Source organism: Schistocerca serialis, chromosome 5, assembly GCF_023864345.2.
Source record: "Schistocerca serialis cubense isolate TAMUIC-IGC-003099 chromosome 5, iqSchSeri2.2, whole genome shotgun sequence".
NCBI classification, from domain to species: Eukaryota; Metazoa; Arthropoda; class Insecta; order Orthoptera; family Acrididae; genus Schistocerca; species Schistocerca serialis.
Window position 1 is genome coordinate 680,599,312 of NC_064642.1, and position 12,704 is coordinate 680,612,015.

The 12,704-nt window shown below is 46.6% G+C and overlaps 1 protein-coding gene across 1 annotated transcript in view; it reads right to left on the reverse strand.

Annotated features, from left to right (window-relative positions):
• Nucleotides 1-3,293: 3,293 nt before the first annotated feature.
• The window catches only part of LOC126482175 (uncharacterized), a 163,408-nt gene continuing 153,997 nt past the window's right edge, over nucleotides 3,294-12,704 (reverse strand). The window contains exon 7 of the mRNA XM_050106154.1: nucleotides 3,294-3,537. Coding sequence (XP_049962111.1) covers nucleotides 3,294-3,537 — 244 coding nt within the window. The remainder of the gene's footprint in view (nucleotides 3,538-12,704) is intronic.

A 12,704-nucleotide genomic window follows, 5' to 3' on the forward strand; every position in this document is an offset into this window, starting at 1 on the left:
AAAATAGCATAGCCACCACCACACAAGTATATAAAAATCACAAAAATATCTCAACCCAATTATGGACAACTATTGCATCCCAAAAAAACATAGCAGAGGCCAAACTATTGATAAACGCCAAGTGGAAAATCGCCTGGCCAATGACCTGAAATACGTATAAGACGACTGAGCATGGCCTACACAGATATACAGTCTCTACATGGCAGCACTACAAAAAACATAATAACATTATGTGAAAGCGTGTATGCAGTTTGGGTACTGTGCAGAAAAGTGTTTTTATTGCTGGAGTCAAAACAACATTGTGTCCATCAAGTACTGGACCTTCCAAATACGATCAAGAACTGTTTATGACTCATAAGTACAGATCCAGAATTAATCATTTAAGAGCGTTGAACTATCTGAACAAGTGGATATATATTTCCGGTCATTGAAGATGTTTCAAATAAATTAAAACGAATCGCTTATTGCAAATCAGACGTTGCGCTTACTGATACGCACACATACATAAGCGGAAAATCATTATAGTTTTACTAGCAACTGAGGATTGACAGGCAGGTAACATCACAGATGTTACAACAAACTATTTCATGTCAGTTATTTGGAGATAAGTTAAAAACTGCGCCAGTAGTTATGCGGGTGCGCTTAACATCAAGTACAGCAACTGACAAGAACATAACGCTACTAAAACACTTACAGCTACATCTTTACGTAAAAATCAATTCCTCCCAAGAAATATGCTCTGCAGTGGTACTATATTTTTACCCTCCCATGTCCAGTTGTATATTGCGGACTTCTGGCAGCAGACTTAATTACAAGGGATTTTTCAAGTTTTAAAGTAAGAGTTTACTCTGAGCTATAACGTATCCTAAATTGCATGTCAGTGTAGAATATCTTCTATCTGAGCCGTTAGAGCATTTGAAACCGAAATTAAGACTTAGTTTCTGTGGTAAAGTTCTGGGCGATGAATTAATTGTAAATAATTCCTTTTTTGCAAATTTAATCTTTGCTTTGACATATTATAAACTGAGTGATAGTATGGCTATCTGACGCGTCAGAGTACTGAAATCCGCACGTATTAACTGGGTTGTGTGGGCGAAGTTCGGGCAGCAAAATTTCAAGTACAGCGTATAGTACAAAGTACACTTTTGTTTTTAACTGTGAAAAAAATTTGTTACTATTCACGATGTAAGACTGTTTCTACCTGAAACGGATATTTTTTTTCTATTTCTGTTCCCAATAGATTGCTACTGCATGACAGCCGAAAGATGTTATAGGCGCCAATTTATTTTGAAAATACGTACTATGTTGCTGTTTAATTGCGATGGGGAACAGGGTAGTGGAGGCTTGGCGGGTAAGGGGGGGGGGGTGGAGGGGAATGCGCTCTGTCATCATCTAAATTATTCCAAAAGTCTCCTCAAATCTACGATAGTGATTGAAGCAGAAGAAACGAGTTACAATTTGTGCTGCGGCCGGGCCTCGAAACCTGGGTAGTTCGTGCAGCTATGTTATCATCCATAGTGTTGTGATGATGTAATGGTTAGCATTTCTACCTATCAAATAGAACCCCTGGGTTCGAGTCCCGGCCACAACACAAATTTTAATTTGTCTCTTCTGCTTCAATCATTATCGTAGATAAAGGAGAGACTTCAATGTCTCAGGGAAAATTATTGTAAGATCTTCTCAAATCGCTTCTAGTAGCATGCTCTCTCTGTTTATTCTTATTTTCTTCTTGTTTTGTTCCAGCTTTAATAGTGTTCCAATCTGTTCATATGATTAATTATTCTACCGAAAGTAAGCATCCTTGGACCTCCCTCAGAAATCTCTTTAGTTAAAAAAAAAATGGTTCAAATGGCTCTGAGCACTATGGGACTCAACTGCTGAGGTCATTAGTCCCCTAGAACTTAGAACTAGTTAAACCTAACTAACCTAAGGACATCACAAACATCCATGCCCGAGGCAGGAGTCGAACCTGCGACCGTAGCGGTCTTGCGGTTCCAGACTGCAGCGCCTTTAACCGCACGGCCACTTCGGCCGGCCTCTTTAGTTAAAGTTTCCCTATAAAGCCACCAACATCTCAGATCGGCATGTAACAGTTAGAGCCGCTACTTTCTTGTGAAATTTTTTATTCTTGTATGTTTCCGAGCCACTCAGTTCAGCGTTCTGCTGATTGTCTCACTTAAACGCTCAAAGGGCCGTGCCTTTGTCTCTGTATCTCAGTTCCTGTTGTAACTTACGCCAACCCCAAAGTAGCAGTAATGTGAATTTCACACAGATAGATGAAGTTTCATTACTATTGATCACGCTGTTGGTGATACATCACTGGAAACAGTAACAAGAATAAAATACCTTGGAGGAACCGACTGGAGCAGTTTAAAAGTATAAAGACGATATACAGTTACTTGTAGAAAAAAACAGACACCTGGCTGAGTTTGCATACAGGATATTTATGGTAACTGAAGCTGAAATTAACTCTCTTGCGTATATTTTAAGAAAACGTGATTCATTCACAAAAGAAGTAGATTACGAAACACTCTTTCAACAGATTTTTCAGTATTGCTAGTCAGATTGGGACAGTTAGCTAGTAGGATTAATAGCAAAGAAATAGAAGCTCCAACAAAAAGAGCGGCTTCTTTCGTCATGGGTTTCTTTAGTAAACTAAGGAGTGTTATGGAGATACTCAACAAACTACAGTCGCAAAAGCTACAAGGTGGGAGTTGTGCATCTCTGAGACATTTGCCTCTAAAATTCCGAGAACATACGTTCGACTAATACGTTCGACCAAGAGTCGAGCTATAATTGTATAATTATTACGTCGTCCTTCATATGTCTCCCTTAACCATTATGAGGAATTATGTATCCGACAGTGCCTCGAATATCCGGCATGCCTGAGTATCGATATGGAGGAAAGGTCAAAGATACTCGGCCCCATACTACAGCCGCAATTTACTTCCGCGTAGGTAGCCGTGCGCATCTCACATGGTGTTCATTGGCACGTTACTGTCTGCTCATACCTGGGCCCAGCATTTGTATGGCAGTTATTGCTATTCTGTGAAGTCTCGGATATGCGCCCTGGATAGAGAAGCGATTGCGGACCTTCCTGGTATTAACGTGTATCGATTCGGATAGCTCATTGTACTGCGCATTCTTACGACGACTTCCACTGTGTTGAGCAATTTACTTCTGGATAGCTGTCAACTTCTTGAATTCTGTTGTCATCGGCCGCAGTAACAGCTTATTTGTTCCAACGGTCTCTGCGTCATTGACAGTGCGATCGATCGTAAACTGCGTTTCACCTACGTGGAGTAGGACGGAAAAAAATTTGCAAATTCTGCTTGCGTCCTGGTGCGGCAGCGCCCATAAGCAGGCTTGTGATTCACTGCCAGCCCCGCCAGGTTGGCAGGCCTGCCGGCAGAAGCTCGTGGCGGCCGGTATGCCGCCAGTGCTGCCACCCTCAGGTAGATGACAGGTGCGTTAGGGTTCCGTATGGCGTCTCTGCCAGCAGAGCTGTCGCAGTGCGGCAGGGTCCTACGTCCGGGTCTGGCCGTGATACGCACACTGACATGAAGCGGGTAAGGCAATCACTCTGGTATAACGGGACATTCGCCAAAACTGGCACAAATTTCTATTGTTGTTCTAATACACAACCGAAGGCGGTTCATATTAGTAGCTGCGAATGCATCTTCTATGTACACCACTGGCCTATAAAATTGCTAAACCAAGAAGAAATGCAGATGATAAACGGGTATCATTGGACAAATATATTATACTAGAACTGACATGTGATTACATTTTCACGCAGTTTGGGTGCATAGATCCTGAGAAATCAGTACCCAGAATGACCACCTCTGGCCGTAATAACGGCCTTGATACGCCTGGGCATTGGGTCAAACAGAGGTTGGATGACGTGTACAGCTGCCCATGCAGCTTCAACACGATACCACATTTTATCAAGAGTAGTGACTGGCGTTTTATGACGAGCCAGTTGCTCTGCCACCATTGACCAGACGTTTTCAATTGATGAGAGATCTGGAGAAAGTGCTGGCCATTTTCTGTATCCAGAAAGGCCCGTACAGGACCTGCAACATGCGGTCGTGCGTTATCCTGCTGAAATGTAGGGTTTCGCAAGGATCGAATGAAAGGTAGAGCCACGGGTCGTAACACATCTGAAATGTAACGTCCACTGTTCAAAGTGCCGTCAATGCGAACAAGAGGTGACCGAGACTTGTAACTAATGGCACCCCACACCATCACGCCGGGTGATACGCCAGTATGGCGATGAGGAATACACGCTTCCAATGTGCGTTCCCCACGATGCCGTCAAACACGGATGCGAACACCATGATGCTATAAACAGAACCTGGATACATCCGAAAAAATGACGTTTTGCCATTCGTGCACCTAGGTTCGTCGTTGAGTACACCATCGCAGGCGCTTCCGTCTCTTATGCAGCCAGCGTCAAGGGTAACTGCAGCCATGGTCTCCGAGCTGATATTTCATGCTGCTGCAAACGTCGTCGAACTGTTAGTGCAAATGATTGTTGTCTTGCAAACGTCCCCATCTGTTGACTCAAGGATCGAGACGTGGCTGCACGATCCGTTACAGCCATGCGGATAAGACGCCTGTCATCTCGACTGCTAGTGATACGAGGCTGTTGGGATCCAGCACGGCGTTCCGTATTACCCTCCTGAACCCACCGAGTCCATATTCTGCTAACAGTCATTGGATCTCGACCAACGCGAGCAGCAATGCCGCCTTACGATAAACCGCAATCGCGATAGGCTACAATCCGACCTTTATCAAAGTCGGAAACGTGATGGTACGCATTTCTCCTCCTTACACGAGGTATCAGAACAACGTTTTACCAGGCAACGTCGGTCAGCTGCTGTTTGTGTATGAGAAATCGGTTGGAAACTCATGTCAACACGTTTTAGGTGTCGCCACCGGAGCCAACCTTGTGTGAATGCTCTGAAAAGCTAATCATTTGCGTATCACTGCATCTTCTTCCCGTCGGCTAAATTTCGCGTCTGTAGCACGTCATCTTCGTGGTGTAGCAATTTTAATGGCCAGTAGTGTCTATGATGGGGTGCGATGTTTGCTTTGAACCTCGGTTTCATGTCTCGTGGAAAATTAGACCAAGTCTTTGGCACGTACGAACGATTACTCGGAGAAATCTCGAACCACTGTTCTACATCACAACTTTTTAAGTGGTAGAGATAGGGATGCAGTTCGCGACCAGCGGTCTCCACTGCGGAAGCGGACAGGGCTCAGTCAGGTGCCCGGGACGCCCAGTGGCTGGGGCGGGGGGGCGGAGGATGCGCTTTGTGCGGCAGCTTCCCGCCGCCCCCGCCGCCCCCGCCGCCCCCGCCGCCCCCGCCGCCCCCGCCGTCTCCTCTGGGGAGAAATATCGCCGCGCGGCAGGGCCGGCAGCCAGCGCCGCCAAGGTCGGCGTCCAGTAAATCACGGCAGCGAGCCGCGGCGCGCCGCCTCGCCCCAGTATCGCGGCCACACATCTACACGGTGCTCAGCCGCCCTGATGGCTTCTGCGCCCCACTTTGTGGCTTACTTGTAGAAATACGCAGACCAGCCACGCAGCGGGCAGTGCCCGGAACTGACGAGTGAAAGCAATCGATCCGGCCGGTTGTTGGAAAACAGTCGACTCACTCAGTACTAATTACTCACTTCCAGCGTGCTGGGCGGCAATAGGCAGCACCTTACAATGATTCACTGACATTACAAAACCGTCAAACTTGCGCAGAAGTTTATTTTTATTTAAATGGCTGCCGGTTTCCAATCTTAGTCTACTTCTTTCTTTCTTTCTTTCGCTGACGCCATAGTCCCCTCAGCGATCGCAGAGTCGGCGTGGTTACAACGGATTTGGCAATGTTAGTTATAGGATGTCCGGATGCCCTTCCTGCCGCCAACACATACCCTCCCCCCACCCCTCCCCCAAGGATGGAGTGAGCGTATCCCAACTGTCTGCATCTAGTGTAAACTGTGAAAGAGTGTGGACGTGTTTCAAATGACTGCGACGCATGCAACTGAGGCGGAACGTGGGAACCATCCCGGCATTCACCTAGTGGGATGTGGAAAACCGCCTAAAAACCACATCCAGGCTGGCCGGCACACCGGTCCTCGTCGTTAATCCGCCGGGCGGATTCGATCCGGAGCCGGCGCGCCTACCCGAGTCCAGGAAGCAGCGCATTAGCGCTACCGGATACCCTGGCGGGTGCCAACCTTAGTCCATTATCAATCCATTAACATAAGTAAACTGTTGATAGTGTACAGCAACCAGCCACAAACTGGTTTCAGCTTATTTCGTTTAAAAAGTACCGCCACCGGTTTGGAATTCACACTACATAAACATGTATTAACTTGATCAGTGGTTAAGCAACTAGTTACGTTCTATTTTTTAACAAACTCCAAAGTTTCGAAGCAAATAACAACAGAATCCACACATCAGTATTTACTTTAATACGAGTAATATGATCGTGTGGTCATAGGTTTTCCTTGACGCAATGGTTTGTGCAGAAGATTCCTTGCCGCCTCCGATTATTTTGCTTTCATGATGCCAATTACAACTTTTAACGTTATTGGGAAGGCACGGAAGTCAAGCGAAACACATCAGATAAAAATAACACAACGGACGAAACAAGACTTCCTTATTAATAAATCCTCTTGCATGATTCTTACACTTTCAGCTGCTGGACAATTTTTTCCAGATGAGGAAAAGACTGGATCTTCTGCTAATAAAGCTTATTTATTTATATCAGGGGTGCCCACGTTTCTGTTCACGGACCATTCCCGGTTCCGAGTGCCAAAGCGCTCAGCCTCGCTTCACATTTCCTCCACAACCACGCCACGCTGTCTTGAGTGCGACGAGGGGGAAGAGAGGGAAATACTGAACGCACCGCATTTAAATGGGATTACAGTCGCACTGCAAAAAGAAATGGTTCTAGGACTTAACTGCTGAGGAGGTCGTCAGTCCCCTAGAACTTAGAGCTACTTAAACCGACCTAACCTAAGGACATCACACACATTCATGCCCGAGGCTGGATCCGAACCTGCGACTGTGGCGCCTAGAACCGCTCGGCCACACGAGCCGGCAGTCGCACTGCCTGCGACTTCGTTTTATATTTCACATTTCTCAATGACACAGATCACAAACAAAACCAGTTATCAGTATTAATTTTTATTTTTAGCGCACTTTAGACAAGAAAAAATTATATAAGTTTTTAGTACACCAAAAACAATTAATTAATACTGAAAATTTGCTTTGTTTGTTATCTGGTACAAGCTATTAGCATACGCACAGACACAGACAGTTTCAGCTCAAGTTGCCACGTAATCGTGACTTACCTAGTTTCATAAGGTCTTTCACACAAATATGCCGATCAAAATACTGCAGCACTTTTGAAACCTCTTTATGGAGACTCGGGACATCTACATAAGGAAAGCAACTTAGACGTTCTTGACGATTTTTATGTAAAAGGGTTTGTCATTGAAACTGCAATTACCTAATACGTCAATCAGTTACGTCTGCACATACATTGGCACTTGCAACTGAAATGGCAAATAGTCGCTCATTCCCATCAAATCAGAAAGAAGTTGCCTTGAAATGCTTTACTGTGTGCAGTGTTAAGTCTACTTAAAATGCGAAGTCTCCAATCCATTCTGGATGTTCTAATTTTCGTTCCTGCACTCCTTTTTCCTTAGTAAGTTCAACAATAGGGAGTCTTAAATCTAAACTTCGTTCCAGGTGCGCCACTAGACGTAACCAACGTACTTTGCAGTAATATAAAGTGTCCGCATTCTACATTTATTTCTATCGAAGACTGCTGCAACTGACAATAGAATAACGGACGCGACTTCAGTGGCCGGCCGGTTCTAGACCCTACAGTCTGGAGCCGAGCGACCGCTCCGGTCGCAGGTTCGAATCCTGCCTCGGGCATGGATGTGTGTGATGTCCTTAGGTTAGTTAGGTTTAATTAGTTCTAAGTTGTAGGCGACTGATGACCTCAGTAGTTAAGTCGCATAGTGCTCAGAGCCATTTGAGCGACTTCAGTACCAACAATTTCTTCAAGTGCTCCATGCCTGCAAATTTAGCATAAAGTAATTCGTCATGTAGAGAATAATGAATCCTGTCGCTCGATTGTTTTAATTTTTTGCTCCCTTATTGTCATCTGAATATGTAAATTCTCTCTGCACTGTACTGTAACGTAGTTTCATAGCAAATAAGCAACACCCGCCGCTTATGCGAATTGAGAATTCTCATCCTTCTCTTTTGTTATTCCCATTCACTTTAAATGATTGGGATGATACATCGCTGGAGTCCTCCTCTTGTGCAATCGGCCACTGGACCTGTCAACCTCCTTCACACCACGAACAAAACAGCGAAGGTTGAATAGCGCTGAAACCACGATTCTGCCGAACTCAGAGAGTTGTGCGAACCGAAAAATGCCGCAGCACAATGCTAAATGAAATCTGGTCCTTTTCCGGGTACTTCCGAGAAGGACCGAGCAAATCCGTGTTACAGGTCCGACACTGGCACAGCCGTAGTCCACACAAGCTGCACGTGTGAAGTTTTGCACACTATGGCTGGTCCTAATTTATATTCAAAACTGTTACGAGATTTCACCCTCAGTTAACGAAATGATATATTTCCAAAACTTTGGCTACGAAATATCTGGAAAATTTCGCACCTTCACAACAGGTAAGAACACTACTGGCCGTTACAATCGTTACACCACGAAGATGACGTGCTACAGACGCAAAATTTCACCGACAGGAAGAAAAAGCCGTGATATGCAAATGATTAGCTTTTCAGAGCATTCACAAAAGGTCGGCGCCAGTGGCGACACCTAAAACGTACTGATATGAGGAAAGTTTCCAACCGATTTCTCATACACAAACAGCAGTTGACCGGCATTGGCTGGTAAAACGTTGTTGTGTTGCCTCGTGCAAGGTGGAGAAATGCGTAACATCACGTTTTTGACTTTGATAAAGGTCCGATTATAGCCTATCGAGATTCCGGTTTATCGTATCGCGACATTGCTACTCGCGTTGGTCGAGATCCAATGACTGTTAGCAGAATATGGAATCGATGGGTTCAGGAGGGTAATACGGAACGCCGTGCTGGATCCCAACGGCCTCGTATCGCTAGCAGTCGAGATGATAGGCGTCTCATCCGCATGGCTGTAACGGATCGTGCAGCCACGTCTCGATCCCTGAGTGAACAGAAGGGGACGTTTGCAAGACAACAACCATCTCCACAAACAGTTCGACGACGTTTGCAGCAGCATGGACTATCAGCTCGGACACCATGGCTGCGGTTACCCTTGACAGTGCATCACAGACGGGAGCGCCTGCGATGGTGTACTCAACGACGAACCTGGGTGCACGAATGGCAAAACGTCATTTTTGCGAATGAATCCAGGTTCTGTTCACAGCATCATGATGGTCGCATCCGTGTTTGGTGACATCGCGGTGAACGCACTTTCGTCATCGCCATACTGGCGTATCACCCGGCGTATTGGTATGGGGTGCCATTGGTTACACGTCTCGGTCACCTGTTGTTCGCATTGACGGCACTTTGAACACTGGACGTTGCATTTCAGTTGTGTTACGACCCGTGGCTCTACCCTTCATTCGAACCCGGTGAAAGCGTACATTTCAGCAGGATAATGCACGACCGCTTATTGCAGGTCCTGTACAGGCCTTTCTGGATACAGAAAATGTTCGACTGCTGCCCTGGCCATCACATTCTCCAGATCTCTCACGCCTGGTCAATGGTGGCCGAGCAACTGGCTCGTCGCAGTACGCCAGTCACTACTCTGGGTGAACTATGGTATCGTGTTGAAGTTGCACGGGCAGCTGCACCTGTACACGCCATCCAAGCTCTGTTTGACTCAATGCCCAGGCGTATCAAGGCCGTTATTACGGCCAGAGGTGTTTGTTCTGGGTACTGATTTCTCAGGATCTATGCACCCTAATTGCGTGAAAATGTAATCACATGTCAATTCTAGTATAATATATTTGTCCAGAGAATACCCGTTTATCATCTGCATTTCTTCTTGGTGTATCAATTTTAATGGCCAGAAGTGTATATATTCCGGTGAAGCAAAGTGTAAAGCAAATCAATAGAACCGTTTTTGATGCTTATAATGACTGCAACTGTACGGTCGACTATCGCACTGTCAAAGGACCTACCCAAGCTGCCGGTCTATGATACATTCGTAGGTGGGTTGTGCTGAATAGCACGCTGAGTTGAGTGGCAGGCGACGGCGGGTTAGGCTGACCAGCGCAGTGTGGTCCCGCCCACCCACCGGCTGCGTCCCCCCGGCCGCAAGGGGAGCGTATTAACTGCGGCAGGGGCTCCCCCGCGCAGCAGGGAGGGTTTTAATGTGGGGGAGCACGCCGCCGATCCCGGGGGCCGCAGCGCTTCCGCTATCGCCAGCACACACCACGCACGCATATTTTCCTTTCGGATTTCATTCGTTACCTCAGCTGATTCAGTTTACTACAACTCGGGCTCGATCGCCTGTACGTGAGACATTCACTGGGAGGCAGATTCTGGAGAAATAATAAACGTTTAAGAAAATACTCTGTCGATATTGATTTTTCCAAGGCAAATGAAAGTGTCCATAAACAGAGAGCATGTGCTACATTCCGAACAACGTGGGGTACAGTTCACTCCGTCCGCAATAGCGGCTGGCCGGTGGTTCCGACCGACAACAGTGCCAACCTCCGGCAGTGGCGTCATTCATTTGGTGGGGTCAGCAAACCACTTTCTTGAAGCCGTTGTCAATTTTCGTGGCCTGCGGCCGCCACTACTCGGTCAAGTAGCTCCTTGGTTGGCGTTGCGTGGCTACGCGCATCACATTTGAGCTCTCCCGCCAAGGAATTGGAAATTTTTAGTAGGTCTTATGGGACCAAATTGCGGAAGTCATCGGTCCCTAAGCCTACACACTACTTAATCTAACTTAAACTAACTTACACTATGGACAATACACACACCCTTGCCCGAGGAAGGACTCGAACCTTCGACCGGGGGAGCAGCACGGACCGTGACAAGGCGCCAAGACCGCGCGGCTACCCCGCGCTCCCACCAAGGAAAAATCCTTAACACCGGATCCTCCACACGCTACCCAGCTGTGCTGACCAGTCAGTTGCGAAGGTGAACATCTGCAAGCGCAGGGTGAGCCGAAATTCATACACTCCGACGCCACAGCGCGATTCCTTGCATACTAACAGTACAAAAAGGCTGGAGCAAAACATCGTTCTGTACATACTTTCAAAAAAATGGTTCTAAGCACTATGGGACTTAACATCCGATGTCATCAGTCCCCTAGATTTAGAACGCCTTAAACCTGACTAACCTACAGACATCACATACATCCTTGCCCGAGGCAGGATTCGAACCTTGCGCCCGCAGCAGCAGCGCTATTCCAGACTGAAGCGCCTAGAACCGCTCGGCCACCCCGGCCGGCCTACACACTTTCGGTAGGAAGCAGACGTCACATAAAACAATCTGGTAACACTGTAATTTCTTCATTCAGTACCGTCTGTCTGTGCTGCTCAGTCAGTGCAGAGGATACGTTTTGCACTAGAATACTGGATGACAGTTCAATTGCAGGTCTACCGGTATTTTATTTTCTAATTTTGTTATGCCTACTAAAGCTGTAGTAAAAGAAACTGTCTGGCAGATTAAAACTTGATGCCGGGCGGAGAACAGAACTCAGAATCTTTGCGGATTTCGTGCAAGTACTCCACCAAATGAGGTACCGAAGCACGACTCCCGTCCCAAGGGTGCTCTGCTATATCTCATTACCGCCGCTGATCACTTGACTATTTGGTTGCTCAAGTCCATCTAATACTACAGTGTTTGCTTCCCAATAGTGACGCTGCAGCCGGCCGCGGTGGCCGTGCGGTTCTGGCGCTGCAGTCCGGAACCGCGGGACTGCTACGGTCGCAAGTTCGAATCCTGCCTCGGGCATGGGTGTGTGTGATGTCCTTAGGTTAGTTAGGTTTAAGTAGTTCTAAGTTCTAGGGGACTTATGACCTAAGATGTTGAGTCCCATAGTGCTCAGAGCCATTTGAACCATTTTTGGAAGTGACGCTGCGTTTCAACACGACAAGGCCCCTATTCACACGACTCGCATTGTCCAGGACTGGTTTTGTAAGCAGGAGGACGAGTTGCAACATCTTCCCTGGATCCCACAGTCACCAGATCTCAATATTATTGAATTTACTCTGGTGTACTTTGGAGAGAAGGATGCGTGATCTCTAACAACCTCTACCATAGTTACCTGAACTTTCCCGTGTTACACAGGAGAAAGGGTGTAAGATTCCCTTGGAAACTATGCAGGACTTGCATCTATCCATTCCAAGACGACTCGAACCTTTTTCGAATGGCATCGGTTTTCCTAGGCGTAACTGGGTATAGTAGAGGGTTGCAATTTAGGTGTTCTCATATTTTTGTGCGCCCCCTGTACCGTACAGTAGCCTTTCCAGTTACTGAAGTTACCTTTTCATTCCATTTCGTATCACTTCCGTAATAGTTAGATGATATGACTTGTTCAACATTTTCTCACTTAATCTTGTGTTAGTGGACCATCTGGCTCATTCTCTTTCTGAGCGACACTGTTTGTTGTTGTGGGCTTGATGCAGCTTTGATGCCGGTTCCTGTACAAACCTCTTGATCTCTG